Here is a 21,516-nt window from a genome sequence, read left to right on the forward strand (position 1 = left end):
GACGTTCTAAAAACCAGTGGTGGGGGGGACATTTTAACCTTCCAGGACATCCAGTTGCTGACCTAAAAATAGCAGGTCTCTTACAAAGGAACTTCAAAGGGAGATTAGAGAGAGAGACTGCTGAGTTACAATTGATAATGAAGCTCAAGACAATGCATCCACATGGATTGAATCAAGAACTAGGTTTCCTGTCTCATTACCAATGCTGATTTCTCCACACCTATTACCCCCTCTGCATATCTCACCTAAATCCAATCACGCCTGCTATTGTCATTCACCTGCTATTGTCATTTGCCTGCTAATGTCATTCGGCATCTGAAATCATTCCACTTTCCAATAAATGGGACAGATGGACTCCCAATTCTAGCTGTATCTGAAGAAGTGAGCAGTGACTCACAAAAGCTCATACCCTGCCACATATTTTGTTAGTCTTTAAGGTGCTACTGGACTCATCCTCTTGTCTACTGCTACAGGCAGACTAACATGGCTACCCATCTTGGCCTTCTGATATAATGGTTCTTCCTATAGCATTATTACTGCACAAAATTCTGTAACTTCATCAAGATGGCTTTTTCCATTGCTGAACTGCTGGTGTTTTAAAATGGCTGTCAGAATAAGGTGAGTTTACAGATTTGCCCTAATACAACACGGTTGGTGGCAAACCAGCACCTGGGACAAAATAATGTTAATCTTTCTCAGTGTGTTTGTTGGGAGAGGGTTAGCTGTGTTCAAGTGTGCCCAAGAGCTTGCAAGAGGTGACCCAGATGAAGGGAAGAGGGCAGGGTTGTCCTTGTATGTGACGAATAGCAGGTTTGAGTTTCGAACAAACAAAGAAGCACACACAGAGCAGGTGCAATTTGTCTGAAACACCTTGGGGTGCAGTTTCTTTCTTGGGATGTTACATCTTTATGCCCATCTGTTCTCTGCTTGCATATTCATAAACAAAGTAAATATTTCCTAGAACCGTAGGACTCCACTGCTTATTAAAAGGAAATCTGCACAGGTAGTACTGCCCCTGGAACTACCTACTGCTTATGGAAACTTGGAGCCAAAATAAGAGCTAAGAGGCTTTCCTTAATCAGACCTCTGTTTACAATGCATTGTGACCCATCAGCAAGACGTTTCATCATCACTGTATGTAATGTACATATCTTGAAGCTGCATTTGCTGCAAATGGTAGTTGGTTTCTGCATCTTCCTCCCTTCAATTGTAAAACCATTACTCTTGTACTGCTGTTAGTGAACAGATTGTACAATCATTCATACTTCCCACCCTCAGTATTAAAGAACTGCCAGCATGTCTCATTCTTTTTGTAACCCAGACCTGAGCCTGTTTACTCCGAAATAATTTTAACTGAATATTCCTGGAGGTAGTCAGATTACAGTTATAGGCATCCTGACATGGAATTAAGTCTCACTAAATGTACTTCTTTGCAAACATGGTGTAGGATAAGGTGAAAGTTTGTCAAGGGTTCTAGTCTGTATCTGGCCACCCCTTAAGCGGAGCAGCCTGAAGCTGGTACTCCACGTGAGGCTTCAGCTTTGCTGGGTGGAGCAGGACTATTCCTTTCCTTTTATTAATAAGCTCTTTTAACCAGAGGTCTTAAGCACAAGCAGTACTATTACGACTTTTGAGACACATGGAAACTAAACTACACACTACAAAATTCAGAGTAGCAAGGTATAATAATGGTCTATCTTGCGCTTTGGGTATTTCCCTATATATTCAAGTTTACTATAAATCATTTAATTACTTAATAATAAGTATTCAAATAGAAAGAACAACAAATGTCTTAATTTTAGTATCGTGTCTGAGCAATATTATAAATTCTTAAATTTCTGACATAGAGAAGTCTTAGATCTTCATTTAGATGTCTTCTTGTCTTTACGCTTCTTCTTCTTCTGCCAGGGGATTTTAACCTTATAAGATATGGGTGCAGCATCTCCCATATCAGAATCAAAGTCAGAGTCAAAGATTTCACCCAGGGAGACCGAAGTAGATGAAGAACTGTCAGTGGCTGACGTTTGATAATCGCTATTTTCTTCTGTCGCCTTCTTTTCCTCTGCTTTTCTTTTTTTTTTGTCAGAGTTTGGTGCTGCTTTAGGAAAGCTTCTGCTTTAGAGAGAGAGTCAATCTTTTCCTTCTTCTCCTTGTAGTTGAATATAAGGCCTTCTGGTAAAATCCATCGATATTGGACATTGTTCTTTTGAAGATATGCTGTAATATTTCTGTACTGCTTTCTCTTCTTACGTATTTTATATGGTACATCTTTCAGTACTTTTATCTCTTCCTCTTGGATTTTTAATGTTATGGCAGTAGATGCTTTAAGTATCAAGTCTCTTGTTGAACTTTTTGCAAATTTAACAAAAATTTCCCCTGGAAGATTATTTTTTTCCACAAACTCTGAATAAGTTCTATAAATCATGTCTTATGTCTGCTTGCAATATTTCAGGTTTGCTGTTAATCAAGGGGGCCAGTGCTTCGCTTAAGATTTCTCTTAAATTTTCATCTTTTTTCTCTGGTACCCCTTGAAATCTTAAATCTTTCCACTTCCAATTGTAATAATTGTTGTTTTTCAGAAGCTCTTTCTTTTTCAGCAATGTCCATTGTTTGATCCATCTCTTTGGTCTTGGTTTCAACTTGTATTAGCTTTTTGACCATCTTCTTCCATTTTTCTTTAGTTTCTTTCAACTCCTTCTGCAAGTCATCAAAGTTTTTGTTGAGGTTCATCAGCTGATCCAGCAGGGGGCACAAGGCTTCAGAAATCATACTAACTAAGTCGGTGGTAGTTTCCGGTCTTGTGACCGGTGATGCTGTACTGGCGCTTCCTGTGGTGCCTCTGCCTCTGGATGCCATTTCCCCCCTGCGCTGTGACATTGTTTATTTTAAGGTAAAAGTTCTTAAAAGTTCCAAGATTTTTCTCTAAGCTGTATAACGAGCCCCGCTGCAATCCACTTTAGTTGGGTGGGTTTCTAACAGCTTGTTGTCAGCTTGCTTCCCATTTCGCTGCTTTATCGCTATAGGGTAGGGTTCTTCCTCCTGAGAGTTCCCCTCCCCTTTCTCTATGGGGCTTTGCCATCTCACTGTCAGGTCTTCCACTGTCTGTACTTTTGTCTTTCTTTTGAAACTCATTAACTCACTGTTTCTTTCGCTGGGTATCATCCCATAGGGAGAGTCCTTTGCTTAAGTCCTTGCGCGCTCTGGTCCGGTAACGTCTCTGAGCGCCATTGCTGGCTTCGGGGCAGCAGGACCTTCAGGAGCAAAAAAGAGCCTTGATCCTTCAGCCGCAGTTTCGGGAGCGGCTCCTCCAGCACTCCAGGCTAGAAGCTTCCTTCAAGAGCTTCATGGGGGGGTCAAAAGCTTCTGAACCCCCTCCCTGCCGCCTCAATCCAAATTGCACCCATCGGAGCTTGATGGCGTTCGTTCGTTCGCGAGTCGCCGACGAAAACCGGAAGTCCAGCATAACCTAAAGTGGTTGAAGTCCAGTAGTACCTTAAACACCATCAAGATTTCCATGGTATAAACTTTTGAGAGTCAAAACTCCTGACAGAGGGAGCTTTGACTCTTGAAAGCTTATACCCTGGAAATGTTGTTGGTGTTTGAAGCGCTACTGGACTGGAATCTCACCCAAGTCAGTTATCTCTCATCTTACATAACATGATTTGGTTCTTATATCTTTCCTGTGTACTCATATTTGTCCATGCTGACTTTTATTTTGCGTCTAAATATCCAGCTGTTTACTGAGATCATTAGAATGTATCATCTGTCCTCTGTAGTGTCCTGGCTGAGTATCTTCAGGAAATCTGACCCATGGCTTGGCCACTCTTTCATCCAAACAGCTGAAAACATTGAAAACCATGAAACCCACCACTGTTGCCTTCAGCACACCACCTTAGTGGGGAAGGGAGTGCAGGGCACTGCTCCCTCTAAGCTGTGGAGTCTTGTGAGCAAAAATCCTACTTTGTGAGCTACTGGCATTAAAGTTGTGAGTGAGTGATTTGGCTACTGCATAAATTAGTTTGCCCTGGAGCCATCCTTCCTGAGCTAAGACAAAAATGTGTGAGTCGGAGGCTAAAAAACTGTGAGCTAACTCAGCTTAGAGGGAACACTGATGCAGGGTGATGAGGTTGGATATCACCAATATTGCAGTCCTAAGAACATTTTCCTGGGAGTCAGGCCCACTGAATAGACCTGAGTAGGATTCTGAGTAGTCCTGCTCAGGATGGCTATGTAAAAGTTGGTATTGCCAGACTTTGTCAGGGAACACTGAAAGTCATCCTTGCTTCCACTTAAGTTATCAGATATATTTATTAAAAACAGCTAACATTATTTTTTTCAGCTTCATTTAGCCTTTCCACTGGTGTGATAAATACTCCTAACCAGAAAAAGTATGTGTGTGGTATTCTGTACTTCTGTTGTTTGCTATTAGCTGTATCTAAAAATTACAAAGGTTCACAATGAATGTATTAAAACCCTGTGGTAGAAGGATATGAATAGGTAGTGTCGATTTTCTATAGTTTAGTACATAGTTTGTTTTCCAGGGTGGTTTCCTATTAGATATCATGGGCCTGATTCCCCTGGACCCTTAGACACCATTTAAGTACACGTAGCTGTGACTTTTTCCCCACCATAGAGAACAATGGAGGGGATAGGGGCAACCTGTTTGAGGGCCTGTAGAATTGGACCCCTTGGTCCAGTGCTCTTGAACCTTGGTTGGTATCTTGGGGAGAGGCTCCAGCAGCTACCCTGCATGTTTGGAGCCTCTCCCTCAAACCCCCTTTCCTCCAGCCCCCAGAATATACCCTATGTTTTCGCCATTGACTTCAATGGCCCATAGCTGGCCGAAAGACTCCTGAATCGGCTCGTACTGACTAAACTGACATGCGGGAAGCTTACAGGCAGCCGAAATTGATTCTGCCCGATTCGGCCGAATCCGAATGGGTTCATTTTTTTTTCTTGCACAACCCTACTCTCAAGTTTTGGAAAAGATTGTAGCTAAATCTTGATGGCTGATCTATTGTGAGTGGAAAAGTTTGGGTTTTCCTGGTCTTGCCCACACAGTAGCCTGTTCCCCTATGGTAGCATTTCCTCTTCCTACTGCAGAGAGATTTACATACTGTTATACTAAAATATGCATCAGGTTCTCTGAATCCACAGGTTTCATTTTTTAAAAAAAGTCTCTAGCTCATTTCCTAGTGGAGATATATATGGGGGGAAAGTTTGGGTTTTTTTAGTGAAAGCTGGGACCTCATGGAGCCTGATGTTACATTAACAGGAAAACTTACTGTTTGAAAGCCCTGTCACTGCTATGCAGTATTAGCAGCTGTGGCAGCAGCAGGAAAATTAGAGAGGCCTGTGCCCATGTGAAAAACACCTTTAAAAAAATTGTTGCCCTTCCCCCAAGGGCACAGATTTCCCTTCTTCCATTTTATCCTCACAAGAACCCTGTGAGGTTGGTTAAGCTGAGAGGGAATGACTGACTGACAGCCACCTACTTTCATGGCAAGCGAGGATTTGAACTGGGATCTTCCCAGAATTAGTCCAACATTCTTTAAAAATATGCCATACTGTTTAAACACTGGGAAAGTGTAGAAAGAATGCGAAGGGTGACGGGAGGGGGCCTCGATCTTTTCCTGCAAAGCATCAAGCTATTTAAATGGTTAGACACTTATATTTTCAGCCAAATTTTTGTCAGCCAAGTGATTGACAATCTGTTCTGTCATATTACAGGCCAAATATATAACAGTTTTTTCAATGGGAGAAAAGTCTTTTTCAATTGCTTATTTGATATCAACTAGGAACTGCTTTTATAATAAAAACTTTTTAAAAGTTGGATGCTGACTAGAACCAGTGAAATAGTTTCTGTTTACACTGGTGTTTTTGTTTTTGCTTTTTTTAAACTTCCCAATACTTTAACTGAGATATTCCTGATTTATAGTAGAATGTAAAGTAAACATCTTGTGCAGTTTTTATTGCTTCTCTGGCTAAGAGCATGATGTAAAACTCCTGATATTAATAATCTGGAAACAGAAGAATGTTGGCTGTCCTCAATTGCTTAGAGACAAGTCATTAAATTCTTGGCTATCTTGTAATGAAATTAGTACAGAAAACTCCTGTATAACTGCAAAATGAACTTACGGTTGAAATGGTGATATAGTCTCTGGAGCATCAAGAACACCAATGGAATAAAACTCTGACACACCAAATTCCTGTCCTGGAATGAAGCAGCTGTTTCCACCCCAAGTAATATATATATTGCCTTCCTGATGCCTTCCAAACCTATGATATACTTGGAGTGTGTGTATATATATATACACACTCCAAGTATATCATAGGTGTATATCCCACTCCAAGTATATCATAGGAGTATGTGTATATATACACACACACTCCAAGTATATCATAGGTGTTGGAAGGCATCAGGTTCATGTTTCCTAAAGCCTTTCTCATTTTCTGCACTTATCCACCATTCACCTATAGTATGATGCAAATCAGGGTATAGCAACTAGAAAATTCTCTCCAGGTTGAAGGCGTTTGTGGTGAAGAAGTAAAGCTTAGACTAGAACCAGGGGATCAAGTTCGGGTCCCTACCCCATTGAGCTTACTTGGTCACACCACAAGATCATTATGAGGATAACATGGAGGAGAGGGAGAGCACACAACCCTGAGCCAACTTGGAGGGGTGGGATAAAAATGATGAGATTTTGTAGAATTCCATCAAAAGCATAAACAGTTTTTGGTTAACTCTTAAAGTATAAAAGTGGCCAGGTGGCACAATCACTTTAAAAATTCTTTTTTTTTTTTAGATGCAAAGATTTTGCAGTTGCTTTTCCCTGTTCATATGAAATCATCACATAAAAATCTAGACCAGCAAGTGAATGGGGCAGTTGCTCTGACTCTGCAAAGGGTGCCAAGCAGTTGGTTGGACCATCTGCTTCCCTAGCCCACTGTTTCCCTATATCTCATGAAGTTGTCTGTTCATGGGAGCTTGGGCAGAAATAGGAATGACTGGATCGGGTAGGAAGAAACAGCAGTAGGACAGGTGAGAAGAATCAGTGGCCACACGACAAAAATGGGAAGGCACCAAACTCAGTCAAAGGAACAACTAGTAAGCTGTTTTCAGTCCCCGCTGTAAAGAAAGGCAGAGTATACATGAACAATAAATGTAACTGAAGATGGGGGGCAGATAAAAGGTAGGTTGGTGAGTGTGTGGAAAGGAGAGAAGGGGTCAGGGAAAGGTGACAACATGGGATTGCCATGAGGAGAGAAGGAGAAAATAGTGTGGGGAAAGGGATACAGGTGAAAATGAAGTGCCCCACTGTGCAACTAGGCCTGACCTGTGTGCTAATTAGGATTGCCAGCTGCTTAGCTTCTGCCAGCAGGGTGCTGCATGCTTCTTCCTGCGATTTTCTTGCACACGTGCATTGCAATGACATCACCCGGTAGTGACATCATAGGGCCGGGCATGTCGTGCAAGCAACACTCTAGCATTTGGCCAAAAACTCTATCGTCATCACAGAGTTTTTAGCCAAATGCTAGAGCATCCCCCACGTGAGGTGCCCAGTGCCCTCTGGGTGACATCATTGAATCGGGCACAATAGGGCTGCCCCCACTGGCAAGCTGGCTGGTGGCTGACTCTGGGCTTCAAAATCAGGGGAACCCCCGCCCCCATTGGGAGAATGGCTACCCTATGGCTAACACCAGACAACTGTTTCATAGTTTTCCCTTGTACAGTCTGCTAGTGGGAGGGAAGGAGGGAAAGCTAAAGATGGGGGGTGGTGGTGGAATGAAGATTGTAGAATTACCAGCCTCCAGGTGGGGCCTGGCGATCTCCTGCTTTCACAACTGATCTCCAGCTGACAGAGATCAGCTCCCCTAGAGAAAATGGCTGCTTTGAACTGTGAAATCTATGTAGGGTTGCCAGGTCCTCTGGGGGGGCAGGGGCTTGCCTGCTCGATGGGCCCCTTCCTGGCCTGGATCGGGCCCCAGGGGGGGAACCCCACTCCCAAAGTGCTGGGATTGTGGCGACATGCCTGGCATGATGACGTCACCCGGAGGTGACGTCATCGCACCAGGCACATTGCGGGGGGACGGTCTATCATTCAAGGGAAAACTCTATGTTTTCCCCTCGAACAATAGTGGTCCCGTGCCGGACGCAATGACATCACTTCTCGGGGATGGCATTGCAGCACGCGCATTTTGCATGTGTGCCGAAGAAGTCTCAGAGAGGGCCAGGACTCCCCTGCTGCAGCTACAGGTAGGACCTGGCAACCCTAACTCTATGGCATTGTACCATGCTGAGCCCCCCCAAAACCCCACCTTCTCCTGGATCCACCCCCAAAGTCTCCAGATATTTTCCAGCCCAGACCTGGCAACCCTAGAAGATTGGTTGGCTGGGGGGTGGGATGGAGAGATAGAAGCAGGGAAAGGGGAGAAGCTATGGGGGCTTTCAGGGGAGGGAATGAGGAGATAGCGGGGGAGGGGAAAATGAGACCCCCACCCCCTTCACCTCTCCCTTGCCTGGGGTGGGCCTATGGCCTATGGCGATTGAAGGGGATCTGGGCCACTGGCCTCCTTGGCTGGGACTTCCCTTCTCCTGCCCTGCCTTTCCTGAGGTTTCAAGAAGCTGCTCTGCCTGCCTGCATAGGCCCCAGGAAGCCCCAGTTGCTGTTGGCCCCAGGAAGCCCCAGTTGCTGTTGGCCCCCTCCCCTAGCCTGTTCCCATGTGCGGCCTGCTGTTTGAGCCTCATCTCCTATCTGAGGCCTGCCAGGCTCCGAGGCTGCTGCCGGTGCATTTCAGAGCATGGCCTCATCCTTGTTCTTTTCCCCGCAGCCTCATGTTAGACTGCCTGCCTCAGCAATGCTGTCCCCTGCTGGAGTCCTCTCTGGAGCAGATGAGTACAGGGTGGGTTTGCCATCTCTGGACACCCCTGCAAGTCCTTGCAGGTCTCCTACTTGTTAATAATAATAATAAAATTTATAAGGTACTTTTTGAGTGTTCAGAGTACTTCATGTACAATCTCTTGGTGACTGCTAGACCAAAACTGCAATCTATGTTGTCTCTGTATTGCACAACTGAGGCTGAGAGAGAGTGACAGCTTGTTTAAAGTCCATCGTGGAGTTCATGACAAATATGAAATTTGAATGGGAGATTTCTCATTTCACTGTTCAGACTTCAAAATAAGAGGTGAGATCTTGCTTGTGATGGAAGAACCTGCTCTTTTGAGGAGGCATGATGTAAAAGTGAAATGAAATGAAAAGATGTGATGGAAGAAGACAATGTAGACTAGGGTGGAATGCAAACTCATTTCTCCTCAGGGCATACAATGGAAGGAGTGATGTGTATTCCAAGGACGCAATCTACCTTTAAATCTTGCTCAGTATTTCTTGTAGTGACACCTTGAGAATTATGCTGAACATAGATGGGTTAAATCCCATATGTAATGCCCAGTAACTTACAATGAGTCTGATATTACTGGTTGTCACAAGGGAGAGAGGAGGAAGATGAATATTACAAAAGGTCGATATATTAAGAAGAGAAAAAAACTTACAGTGAACTTAGGCAACATTCAAAGTAAGCCAGAAATATTGCAACATTGAGAAGCAAATGGGGGCAAGTCAGAATTTGACATTGATTTCAAAATTGCTTAATTTTAATGTTTCTTCATGATAGTCCCATTTATTTACATTGAACTCACCCTGTATATAGGTATTGACCCAAACACAATACCAATATCTTTGTTTCCAGACTTGAAACTTTCCAGAGGATATTTGTGAATCTGTAAGAAAAAAAATGTTATTGTATTTTCAGTTCCAGAAAAAGAAACAAAAGACAACTGTATAATTTTTAAATCAGCATTTACATAACTATTTATGGGCAATATTGATCTTTCCGTGGTTATTTGAACACAAATTTACATCAATAAGCACAACAGTTGTTGGTGATGATGCTTTTACGTTCTTCAACCCTGGGCTATGATGTTGCTCGAAAATAAAAAGGGAATCTTGCTTACTTTAGAGGCGTGAAACTCACAGCTCGATCCTGGGGGTGGGGGAGTGCAATCGGCACAGGGAGCCGATTGACCCCCGTGCTGGTGGAGTTACACTGGCATAAGGGCCGTTTACGCTGGTGCAGGGCACACTTCCATGGGTGCAGCTGCACCACAGCCACATGCCAGTGGATTGAAGGCTCGAACCCGTGCTCTGGCATAAATGTGGGTATTCCAGGGGTCATGGTGCCAGTTAGGCGACTCCCAAAGCAGTTTCAGCATGGGAACACCCCCCAGAGCAGGTGCAAAATTGCACTGGCAAAAATGCCGGCACAGCCCATTGGCAGCCATGGTAACTCCTAATTCACCCCCCCCCCCAACAGCTGCAGCCACTCCCACTGGAACCCAAGCAGCACAGGATACCAACCAATATGCACCCAATCAGCACACCCCCATGCTATCCCTGCCCCTCCTCAGCACCCAATTATGGCCTCCCCGCCCTACAAATGGTTCTAGGAAGTCACCCCACAACTCCAGATGCCAGGCGCATGGCATGCTCCCTGCTGTGTGACATAACAACATAAGAGAGTCTGTTTTGGACCAGGCCAATCACCCATCCAATCAATCACTCTGTGTCACACAGTGGCCAAACCCCAGGTGCCATCAGGAGGTCCACCAGCAGGGCCAGAACTCCAGAAGCCCTCCCACTGTTGCCCTACAAGCACCAAGAATACAGAGCATCACTGCCCCAGACACAGTATTCTGTCTGTGTTTTGTGGCTAATAGCCACTGATGGACCTCTGCTCCATATGTTTATCCAATCCCATCTTGAAGCTGTCCATGCTTGTAGCATGGACCTGAAACTTCACCATGTGCCCTCTCTGCAAGAGAAGCTGGACCTTGGGAGCATGCAGACACATCCAGCCTCCTGGTCCTTCCCATGCCCATCGGGAAGGTGTCCTTAGCACTAAAGGACTGAGTGAGGCTCTGCTCAGAAACACCATGATCCAACCCTAACCACTCTGTTGTCCCTGGAACCCTTCAGTAAAGCTCATCCATTATGTGTGTCTCAGGTGTTGGTGTTTGTTGCCAACTATGGGAGGAGGGAGCTTGTTCGGGGCGCTGCACAAGCCACAGGATCCTCTCAGACACAACAGCGGTGGGGGCCCCATCCTGGCAATGCTGCTACAGCAGCAGACACAGATGGATGGCAGAGAAAGGCTACAGGCCAGGCTGCCATTTCCCCAGCCAAAACCTGTGTCTATCACACCGCCCCTGCCTAGCAACAGTGCTGGGACAGAACGTTACACTGCCAACACTGATGAAGCACCTTTCCCCCCACTCAGCTGCCACATAACTTTCCTCTTTGGGAAGTGACTAGCGTTGCCACTGTTGTGCCATGGTCAGCTGCCACAGCACAGGCACAACAGAGGATTGCTCTGCCCAGCACTGTCTACAGAGATACTAACACAACCAGTTTTGAGCTTTTTCATATTTTTTTGTGCAGTCATAATGTCGTTAGTGTGGGACAAAAAGCTGAGGGGAAAATATTTTTAAATGACAATGCAGAGTGTATCTTACGTAGGTTTTACCATTGGATTACAGCTGGAGAGAATGTCAGTGGTACTTTTATTGGCATGTGTGCAAGTACTTTTTTTCGCTTCACTCAGCAAATCTAAATTTCAGCAAAATTTAGAAAAAAAGACCTGAAGTGGCATTTAAGCCTTCCTACCTTAGGAGAAGCCAGAGCTTTGAAAAACTTGAAATCCTGTTCCACTTCCAGAACTCCAGGCTTTTTGAGAGCTAAGGCGCTTCTAGTCAACAACTTCCACCTGTTTGGATTTTTTCCACAATAGAGCAGAGAAAACCCCATGATGTTTACCAAACAAACATGCAGATTTATATCATTGTATGCATTATGAATAACACCAAAATGATAATAAAATATGCAAAGACATGCAATTGTGCCAGTTTAAAGCAATAAAGGCTGCAATGCTATGGAAGCTTGTAGGGCCCATTGAACTCAGACATATTCTGAGTCATTATTATTATAATTAACATTTTATATAAGCCATTCAGTATTCCAAGTGCTTCACACATTATCTTGTACTTCTTACAACAGCCCCTTCAAAACCGGCCAGCATTCTTCCCAGATCGCAGATGAGAGACCAAGGCTAGTTTGCTTTAAGGCCACTCAGTGGGTTTGGGACAGTGTTGCACTAGGGGACAGACTGGATTACAGCTCATTTCTTAGCTGCTGTGATGTATCAGTGCTGTATTTCTTTATCTAAATCACATGGCTTGAACGACTGCCTGACTGTTGTGGTTAGATGGCTAAGGTTGAACAAGTTGAAACTGTAACTTGACAAGATGGGTAATGCTGGTTCAGAAGGCTGAAGTCTTGAAAGACATTGAGTTTTCCACGTTTGTTGAAGTTCAGCTGACCCTTGCTAACTCTGTTAAGAGTCTAAGGTTAACCCCTAGTGCTAACCCAGCACTATTGCTGGAGAAGCAAGTTAATTCAGCAGCAGCAGCAAACATATGCTTTCTACCATCTGTATGTAGCCTGGAAGATGGCTCTCTATCTTGACTCAGCTGATCTGGCCATGTGGATCTATGCCACAGTGACCTCAAGGCTAGACCACTGTATTGCACTGTACCATGGGTCTGTCCTTAAAGTGAACTCAGAAACTCCAGGTGGCAAAGAATGTTGCAGCTCAGTTACTCGCAGGAGCTAGGCAGATTATGTATATTGCACTCGTTCTGCAATCATTGTATTGGCTACCAATCAGCTCCTGAGTTCATTTCAAGGGCCTGGTTATCACCTACAGAATTCTTTATGGCCTTGGACCCACATATCTGCAGGACTCCCTCTCCTGCTATGCTCTACCTTGCCAGCACCATTAATCTGAGCAAAGTGAAAGTGCCACCTTGCATAGGAGCAAGATGGATGGCTGCCCATGCATGTGCATTCCCTGTTGTGGCTCCCACCTTTTGGAATGGCCAGCCTGAGGAGGACATTAAAAAGGCTCCCACACTTCTCTCGTTTTCCAGAGTATTTAAACCAGAATTGTTCAGAAGGACATTTTTATAAACAGAATGGTTCAGGAGGACACTTTTTTATAAAACACATAGGATTGTATTCTATTCCTACATGCACATCTGGTACCTTTCTTGTTGCATTACTTTTTCTAACTTTTGTAATCCTCATCCAATTACATTGTTTACTGGATGTTTTATGCTATCTGATTACATTGCTTTATACTGTGTGACCAACCTTCAATTTCAGTGAGAAAATGGGCTATAAATATAAATAAATATAAGTAGGATTGGCATGTTGTTTAGGGGGGGGGGTAATCAGCAAAAATTGCCCTCCCACTTTTCCAACAGACAGACATAATTACTCTGTATGGAAAGGGTGCTTATTATGTTTCTGATTTGAAAAGTAGATGAAGCCTCAGTTCTTTGGTGGTCTTTGTTTTTGCATTTGTGTGTGTGTGCCTGTGCCTGTGCCTGGAAGTCATGGCAACCTCTGGCGACTCCTATGAGGGCATGAAGGACATTCAGAGGCTTGATATCCTGCCTCTGGCCTCCCGGCCCTGGAATTCTCTGGAAGGCAAATACTTGCCAGGGTCAGCCCTGCTTAGCTTCTGAAATCTGGCGAGATCAGGCTTGCCTGGCTATCCAGGTCAGGGCTCTTTGGTAGTCTTTTATGCTGAAGTAATTCCATGTAGGTTAATATATATAGAACCTGTCGACTTGCTTTAGCTTTGAATTTTGTGCCTTGGGGGTGGACCTCTCTGACTTCAGGACTGTATGACTCTGATTTGCAAGTGCATGCAGAACAACAGCCATGTAAACTTACTTTTCCCGATCAAGCACTAGAGGATATTCAAACTTCTGCTTTTTTTCCATATACTTGCTGTCATCTTTTATTGTGAAAGGAAGGTCATTTACATCACAAGGCAGAATTATATCTGTGGATTCAGAGAGTTCAAACAATCGTCGCTGCCCAAAATAGCCAATGTAGTGTCCACTGAGTCCATGCCAGAGCCTACATAAATTGTGGGGAAAATCCAAGGAAAAATGTTAAAATGTATAATCTTTTAAAGAAAAAGAAGTTAAAAAAAGCCTAATTATGCCATATTCCTCCACCTTCCAGCTGTTATCAATGAATCTTCTTCGTGGTCTCTGTGCATCACACCTCTGGAATATAGTGCACCTGCGCCAACCCCGATCGGTAGGGCTGCCAAATGCCCCCGGGGGGCGGAATTCCCCCCGGTTTCGAGCCCTGATTCCCGCTCCCACGGAATCGGGGCCCGGGGGAAACCCCACCCCCGCGTCTGCGTCACCCGGAAGTGACGTCGGACGCTGGGGGCGGGGCCATGCCATTTGAGGGGAAAACAAAGGGTTTCCCCCTCAAATGGCTGCCACTCTTTGTTTTCCCCTCAAATGGCGTGGCCCCGCTCCCAGCGTGTGATGTCACTTCCGGGTGACGCACACGCGGCACGCGCACAAAGTTGATGCTGGCCGGGAGCCCCCCGCTCCCGGCCAAAATCAATTTGGCAACCCTACCAATCGGTACAATGGAAAGCAAAAGGAATTTTCGCGCCCACTCCCCGGTCACATGCGGGGCTCTGCTGCGCATGACTAAGGGAGGGGCAGTTCTCTTCTGATCGCCGTGCTGGTAGGACTCTCTCCAATTAGGTTGGTAAAACTATACTTTTTTGGGCCTTTCGGCCTTGTTTTATTCAAGTTTAGTTAGTTAGGAAAGTTTTCCAGTTAGATATTTTGTTGGACTTTATTTCTACCATCCCTTCCCCCGGCCTATGGCCGCACGGTGGGGTTTCTTTAAATGGTGCTTGGAATGCGGCAGTAAGATCACCCCCCCCCCAGATGGACATTCTCTTTGCCTTTTATGCTTGGGGGAATCGCACCGAGTTGCCTCTTGTGCCCATTGCTCCAAGTTATCCAAGCAGACCAGGAAAAATAGGGCCGCTAGACTGCAAGTGGTGCTGATGGAAGCCGCACTCTCTCCAGTGGTGCCATCATCTCAGGAGATGTCCGGACATGCATTGATGTTGACGCCAGTGTCAGAAGTGACAGTCGCCATGTCTTTGACATCGACCTCCATTGATGCCGTAAAATCGGTGCTGAAACGCCCGATTTAGGCACAACATTCCGAAGCCCATACTCCTTCCAAAAGACATAAGGAGGGCAACGACTTTCAGCTTATCAAGCTTAAGAAGCACAAGAAAGGCTCTCGCGTAGCCGCTTCGCTTGATTCAACAAGCCGAGGGCAGCCACAAGGTGCACTTTGGTCACCTTCGCTACGTCCCATCCAGTCCTTTGACTCCGACCAGGAGTTGGACTTGACTCAGGTTCCTCGATCACCCAATGTCGAGAACCTGCAACGAGATCGAAGGACACATAATGTCGTCCCTTCACCTCCGTTCATCCCCGATGAGTGAGATCGATCTCCGACGCCGATTCTGCTCACGTCATGGGATCAGCGCCAATGGCAATATTTATATGGAGCCTACCCCTTTTCGGGGTCGATGCCATGGCTCCCTCGTCAGTCTTCCTCGTCCAGAATTTCTTGGTACCATGATCCCTACTCAGCACCGGAATTTGTTAAACCTTCCCAATCGAGACTGATAACTAAAGATCCAGGTCTTCAGCCGTCGGCACCAAAAACTCCCATAGATCAGTCAGAACTTAGGCCTTCGATGCCAATCCTCCAAACGTTGTTCTCTGAGCCCTCAAACCCATCCAGCTGCCCCAGCTCTTACTCAGATGAGGAGAGTCCCCAACTACCGATAGAAGCATCCCTGCAGCAACAAGTCGAAGTCGAGCTCCCTATTTCACCGTCGGAGGACGTTAAACCCTATGGGGACTTTATTAAAAACACCCACAGTCATGATTCGTCTCTTTACACACTACTTAACCTGATAGGGTCCCCTTGAGGATCTGGGCCCGTCGATAGGTTTGGGATTAGGATCCTCTGAGCCTATTGTCTCCGGAGTAAAGCTCCAGCTGTTCGGAGGACCATGTGCTTGCCTTGCCTGGTCTCCGGTGGAACACAACAGGATAACATTAACTAGTGTCCATATGAGTACATCAAGGGTGCAGTCTAGGGCACTCAGGCTGAATGCACAGTGGGCCCTCTTCTGTGCAAAGGCAAGGACAAGCAGAGGGACCTGGTGTAAACATCTCCCCAGTACCATATACAAAGCCACTCACAAGAGGAGCTGCAGCTTTACCCAGCCTATCTTGCTGGTTTTATGGTGACATGCAAAACTCTGACATGGCACCATCAAACCAATAGTAACCCTGGGGATATGTCTGCAACTAGACGAATTCCCAATTAATGATAAGTGTTGGCTATTACTAACCTGACAGAAGCATCAGTAGAGGCAGTCACTACTAAGCCCCTTTCTTCATCATAGAACAAGTTGACTATTTTGGTGGAATGAGCTCGCCAGCAAAGTTGTTGTTTCACATTCTACAAGGGAAAAAAGCCATTAAAAGTATCAGGGCATTTTGGTTTCCTTGATGGATAGCAGGAAACTAACAGCTAAACAGAGCCCATGATTATGTGTTGGTGGGTTAACTTAACACAGCTACCCAACTAACATGTAATTGCTCACCTAATGGGTGAGTTAACTTTGCCAGCAGCATTTGCAATTGCATCTATCCTCTTAGAAAGGTAGTACATAAGACCCAGGCTGAAGAATCACATATAGCTGCAAAATGGTGGGGGCGGAGGTGCTACATATGAGGAGGGATCCATCAAAGAGGGTTGTACCCCTCATGAGCAACTGAACAGCCCACTGGGACGGGTCAGCTCTCTGCTCATGACTGGTGGGCAGGGTATAAGCTGAGCTGGTGGGTGTTCGAGTGTTCCTAATAATAGGTGAATTTTAAAAATTGCTCTTAAAATGCTTTCCCATTTTCTCACCTTGTTGGTATCCAGTGGATCTTCTAAGAATGAACCAATGTTCCATCGTATGACATGTCCCTCTGTTAAGAGAAAAACTCCATTGAAATAGTATTTTCACATTACAAAACTAGCCCAGGATAATCACATTACTTATGAATTCTGTAAATAAGGCCAAGATGAGGGTTGGGCCAGTTAGTGTTTAAATTAGCAGAGGAAGTTTATGGATCCATATGGAAACTCCAGGGAGCTGGTAACTATAATCAAGTTGCTTACAAAAGTACCACTTACCAGCTCCTTCTCCAGCTTCATGCACCACTGATGATGTTTTAACAAGACTGGACTGTTTAATGGTTACACGTTTATTTTCTTTATGAAGAGACAGGCTTAAGGGGGCAACATTCTCCATACAATCAAGAATACTGCACATTGGCTAGGAAGGTATATTTACAAAATATATTACAATGTTTTAAGACATATAAAGTGATATTTATGTCTAATTAAAAAAGGCTTCCTCCTCCCCTGGACTTTTTCTTATCAAACAAGAGAGATTTGTCTGCTTCTGCATTTTGCTTCACACATGACATTTTACATACATTGGTATATATGGTGGAGGGAATTTTTTGTGTGTGTCAGTGAATGAAGTAAAATAGCACACTTGACTGTTTTACTGTGGGTACGTAATTGGCAAGCTATGGATTGCATGCAGAGTATCTTCTCCAGGACAATTACATTTGGCAAAACAGATGTGTGAGAACTTTACGAATGACAGTACAGATTATTCCTCCCCCCTAGCCCTTCAGAATAAGTGGATCTTTTTCACTTTGATGGGAAATTTTTCACAGCTCTCCAATTAGGGAAACATACCTTTTTCATAAACAAATATGATCAAGGCTATTATTATTTTATTCAAATAACTTTGGGTCTAAATTGGAGGAGACCCTCACAGGTAGTAAATATTGTTGCCAGTCTAACAATTTCATTTTAGTCAGTCTCCAACAAATAATAAAAAGCAGCCTGCCAGAAAGAAATTCCCCTGTCTGCAGTTTGACAAGGATTATCACATGGATAAAGCCTACAACCCTCAAAATTTCATATTTCTTGGATGGGGAGAGAAAGCTCAAAATATGCTGTGTTTTCACATACATACACATACTATAATACATGGATGTTTTCTCCTATCCACCTGTAATATAGGAGGTATACTTTATTTAGGGGACAAAATGTCTGAGACTTTCATCCCATTTGGTAAAGGGAAGATGAAATAGGAATGAGTGCCCCATTTAAACTAGTGGTAATGACTACCAAATTGATTGAAAAACACCAAATGCATGACATAATTATTCAAAGAAATTGAATGTTTAAAAAATGAATGACATAAATAGAAGTCTATACATGTCCCTCCTTAGCATATACAAGGCTGTGATGTGTGAAGCTTGGATTTGTATGTGCACAGAGGTGGAAACTCACTGTACATATAATGCACCGTATGAGCTTTTTGAGAAATGTGTGTTAAGTAGTGGGTCTCAGTACACAACAGTATGTATTAACTTATTTGTTATAACCTTCTTAGGCTAACAAAAGTCCTCAAGGCAGGTTATATCATAAAACCATAAAAAGAATATCAGTATAAAAGTAATTTAAAAAAATTCATATGTGGAAATCAGCATAATGTAATGTGTCACACAGCTGTAGTGTTGAATGCTTATGGTTGTTCTTTAGTTCACAGTGGCATTTGTTTGTTATTTCTTCAAGTTTCCCCTGTGAATTCAGTAGTCTTTTTGCCTGACAGAAATTATTAAATAGACTTTGGCCCTGTGTTTCAATTTTAGTTTGGTGCGGACTTCCGGTACGGCGCATCGACGGGTGGGCGAGAGCTTGGTTTGCTCCGTCCCCGCCCGAACTGTTTTCGCTCCGTTCGAGCCTCCCGTGTGTCGGGAGAGCTCGACCAGCTCCCCGGAGGTGGGGGCTGGAGCATGGGGCGTCTTTTTGGCCCTCCCTTGCAATCGGCAGTACGGGAGGGGTGTCCAGAACAGCCCCGAAGCCGAGGCGAGCAACAGGAGAACATGGCCGCCATGTTCGACTAGAAGCGACCATCCGTTTTTATTTCTCAAACGTTTAAAAGGATTATAAATACAGCAGCGCAGCGACATAGAAACAGAGAAAAGAGTCTTGAGAGAGTTGGATGAGAAGATATCCCCCCAAAACACTTGTGTTCTAAATGGAAAGGTAAAACGGCTGTCAAGCAATGGACTTAACTGTAAGCCTTTCATAATATTTTCTGCGGGGGGGAAGAGAGCTTCGTGAATCATGCTGGTTCAGTCAAGTGGTTAAGAGAAAAGTAAGGGGACTAAAGAGGCAGAGACTGTAAAATAAAGAGACATTACTGGGACCTTGTAGGATAAGAACTGGATATATGGCTGAAATGGAGTATATAGCGGGAGAAGAGGAGGAGTCAGAGGACCAAATGACTATGGAACAATTCTTAAAAGCTTTGAGGGAAACAGTCCTAGAAGCAGTTCAGAGTGGTTGTGAACAAGCACGTAAAGAAATACTGGGAAAGCTACATAAGACAGAAAATGAAATGGGAGAAGAAGATCAGGAACAAAATAATGTTAAGGAGGCTTTATGAGGAGGATCAAAAGGAGAAGAGAGAGAGTGATAAAGAAGAAAAGTCTGGTGAAACTCAGGTGGTGGATTGTGTGGAAATAAAATGCCTACCAACAGAAAAGACAAAGGAGAGACCAAATAAAAAACCAACTAGAGTCAAGTTCAGACAGAGGAAAGGATTGCAAAAGAGAAGTAAACAGAGACCCGGAACTGGAAATAGGAGAGAGGAAAGGATCAAGAGATGCAAGGAACGGAAATGGGAAAGTAAAAGAGACGATAAGTTATGGAAAAAAGGAAGGTTGGGAAGAAGGACGAGATCTGGAGGTCAAGGGAGCTATAAAGAACGAAGTCACCAAGAAGGGATGAGGCAGAGGAAAAGAAAGCAGATGCGAAAGGAAAAAAATAAATTATATTAAAAAACGAGGAAATTAGACTTCTTCAGATATAGGAATAATTGGGATACTACCTAAGAATTGATTTATTTACTTCTTGAATTATAGGTGGAATGTTTATTTAGTTATATTAGTATTTAGTGTTATCAATTGTTATTATTTTATAAGGGGACGGTGGAAAAGGGTAAAATCAATTGGTTGGGAATTAAGGGAAAATAAAGATGGAATATGAATTAAAGGGGTTAAAAACGGGATAGGAAGAAATCTTATTTTGTTTTTGTTTTTCATAATGAATTTAGAATTATGCTATAGGGAAGTTGAAATGAATTTAAAGGCTTTGTATAAATAGTAATGGTTCTATTGTGTGTTATAAAAATTGGTGGAAAGGGTTAGATAGTTGAAAAATTATATTTGATGAATTTTATAGGTTTGGAATGGCTTGGAAGACTAGATTTGAAAGCAAGGCGAATAGGGCAAAAATCATTGATTTATAGGTCTGTCTAAAATACATAGTAAACTGATTAATCCCTGATAGGAAATAGTAAAGATAATGATGGTGACATGGAAGGTGTAGCGAGGTTTAGAGATATGAGATAGGAGGAGGACTGTGGTAGTGTTTTGAGTAAGCGATATAATAGGGCGGTGGTTGTGATGATGGAGGTAGATATGTTTTGCTAAAACAAGGCTAAGAATGTAGTCTAAAGGATAAAGAAGGCAAGGGAAATGAAGATAAGTACATTTGGGGTAGGAATGTGATATACAAATATTAATAAAATGTGAAGTTAAGGGTAACAAGAGAGCAAGAGAATATGAATATATACACACATATATACACACATATATACACACACCGTATTTTCCGGTGTATAAGACAACTTTTTAACCCAGGGAAATCTTCTCAGAAGTGGGGGGTCGTCTTATACGCCGGTAAATATGGTAGTTTTCTTTCAGCAGCTTTGTGTTAAAAAACTGTCTCGGATCCGCCACATACGCCATACAGTTGCTATTTCCTCCAGCGAATGTGAAAGGGGATTTTCCCAGATGAATTTGATTGTTACTCCAGAAAGGTCCTCCTTGAAAGTCAAGACTATAACATCCTTATTATTCATAAGAATTGTTGGACCTCCTCTTAAAAGCTTTGATCCAACAAAGTTTGTGAAGACCTGGTTGCTTCAAGGTCATCGTTCAGCTTCGGACCCCCAAAGTAGGACCCAAAAAACCCCCGAGGAGGAGTCTGATCACAGGATTGAACTTTGGAAAACCCTGTGCTGCTGAGGTTAGTTGTTCTCTATGTGCACACTGTTCTACAGCAAAGTCTGCTGTCTTTCCCTTTTTGTAATGATTGTTGGATCTCCTTTAACAGATTGTGCAACCTTCTTTAAAAGAGCTGCAAAAAAGGGGGAAAGCGTGCAGGGATGTTGCTGCTTCAAATCAATTCTTCATCACTGGATGTCCAAGCCCCCAAGGATGATTGAGGAAGTTGGTGACATCTCCAAAGTCTGGCACATCCAGCTCCTTCAAAGTTGAGTAAAAGTTTGAAGTCAAAATTCACTATGTGAACTTTTAACTAGAATTTGTTTTATTTA

The 21,516-nt window shown here is 43.7% G+C and overlaps 1 protein-coding gene across 1 annotated transcript in view; it reads right to left on the reverse strand.

Annotated features, from left to right (window-relative positions):
* Positions 1-8,357: 8,357 nt before the first annotated feature.
* Positions 8,358-21,516, reverse strand: part of WDR64 (WD repeat domain 64) — a gene marked incomplete at its 3' end in the record, with an annotated part of 128,473 nt that continues 115,314 nt past the window's right edge. Inside the window, exons 22-28 of the mRNA XM_015424565.1 lie at positions 17,220-17,297; positions 16,950-17,011; positions 16,384-16,493; positions 13,854-14,042; positions 11,721-11,820; positions 9,696-9,778; positions 8,358-8,400 (exon numbers count right to left, since the gene is read on the reverse strand). Of these exons, the coding sequence (XP_015280051.1) occupies positions 8,358-8,400; positions 9,696-9,778; positions 11,721-11,820; positions 13,854-14,042; positions 16,384-16,493; positions 16,950-17,011; positions 17,220-17,297 (665 nt within the window). The remainder of the gene's footprint in view (positions 8,401-9,695; positions 9,779-11,720; positions 11,821-13,853; positions 14,043-16,383; positions 16,494-16,949; positions 17,012-17,219; positions 17,298-21,516) is intronic.

The sequence above is a fragment of the Gekko japonicus genome, unplaced genomic scaffold, assembly GCF_001447785.1.
Source record: "Gekko japonicus isolate JY-2015 unplaced genomic scaffold, Gekko_japonicus_V1.1 scaffold392, whole genome shotgun sequence".
Lineage (NCBI taxonomy): Eukaryota > Metazoa > Chordata > Lepidosauria > Squamata > Gekkonidae > Gekko > Gekko japonicus.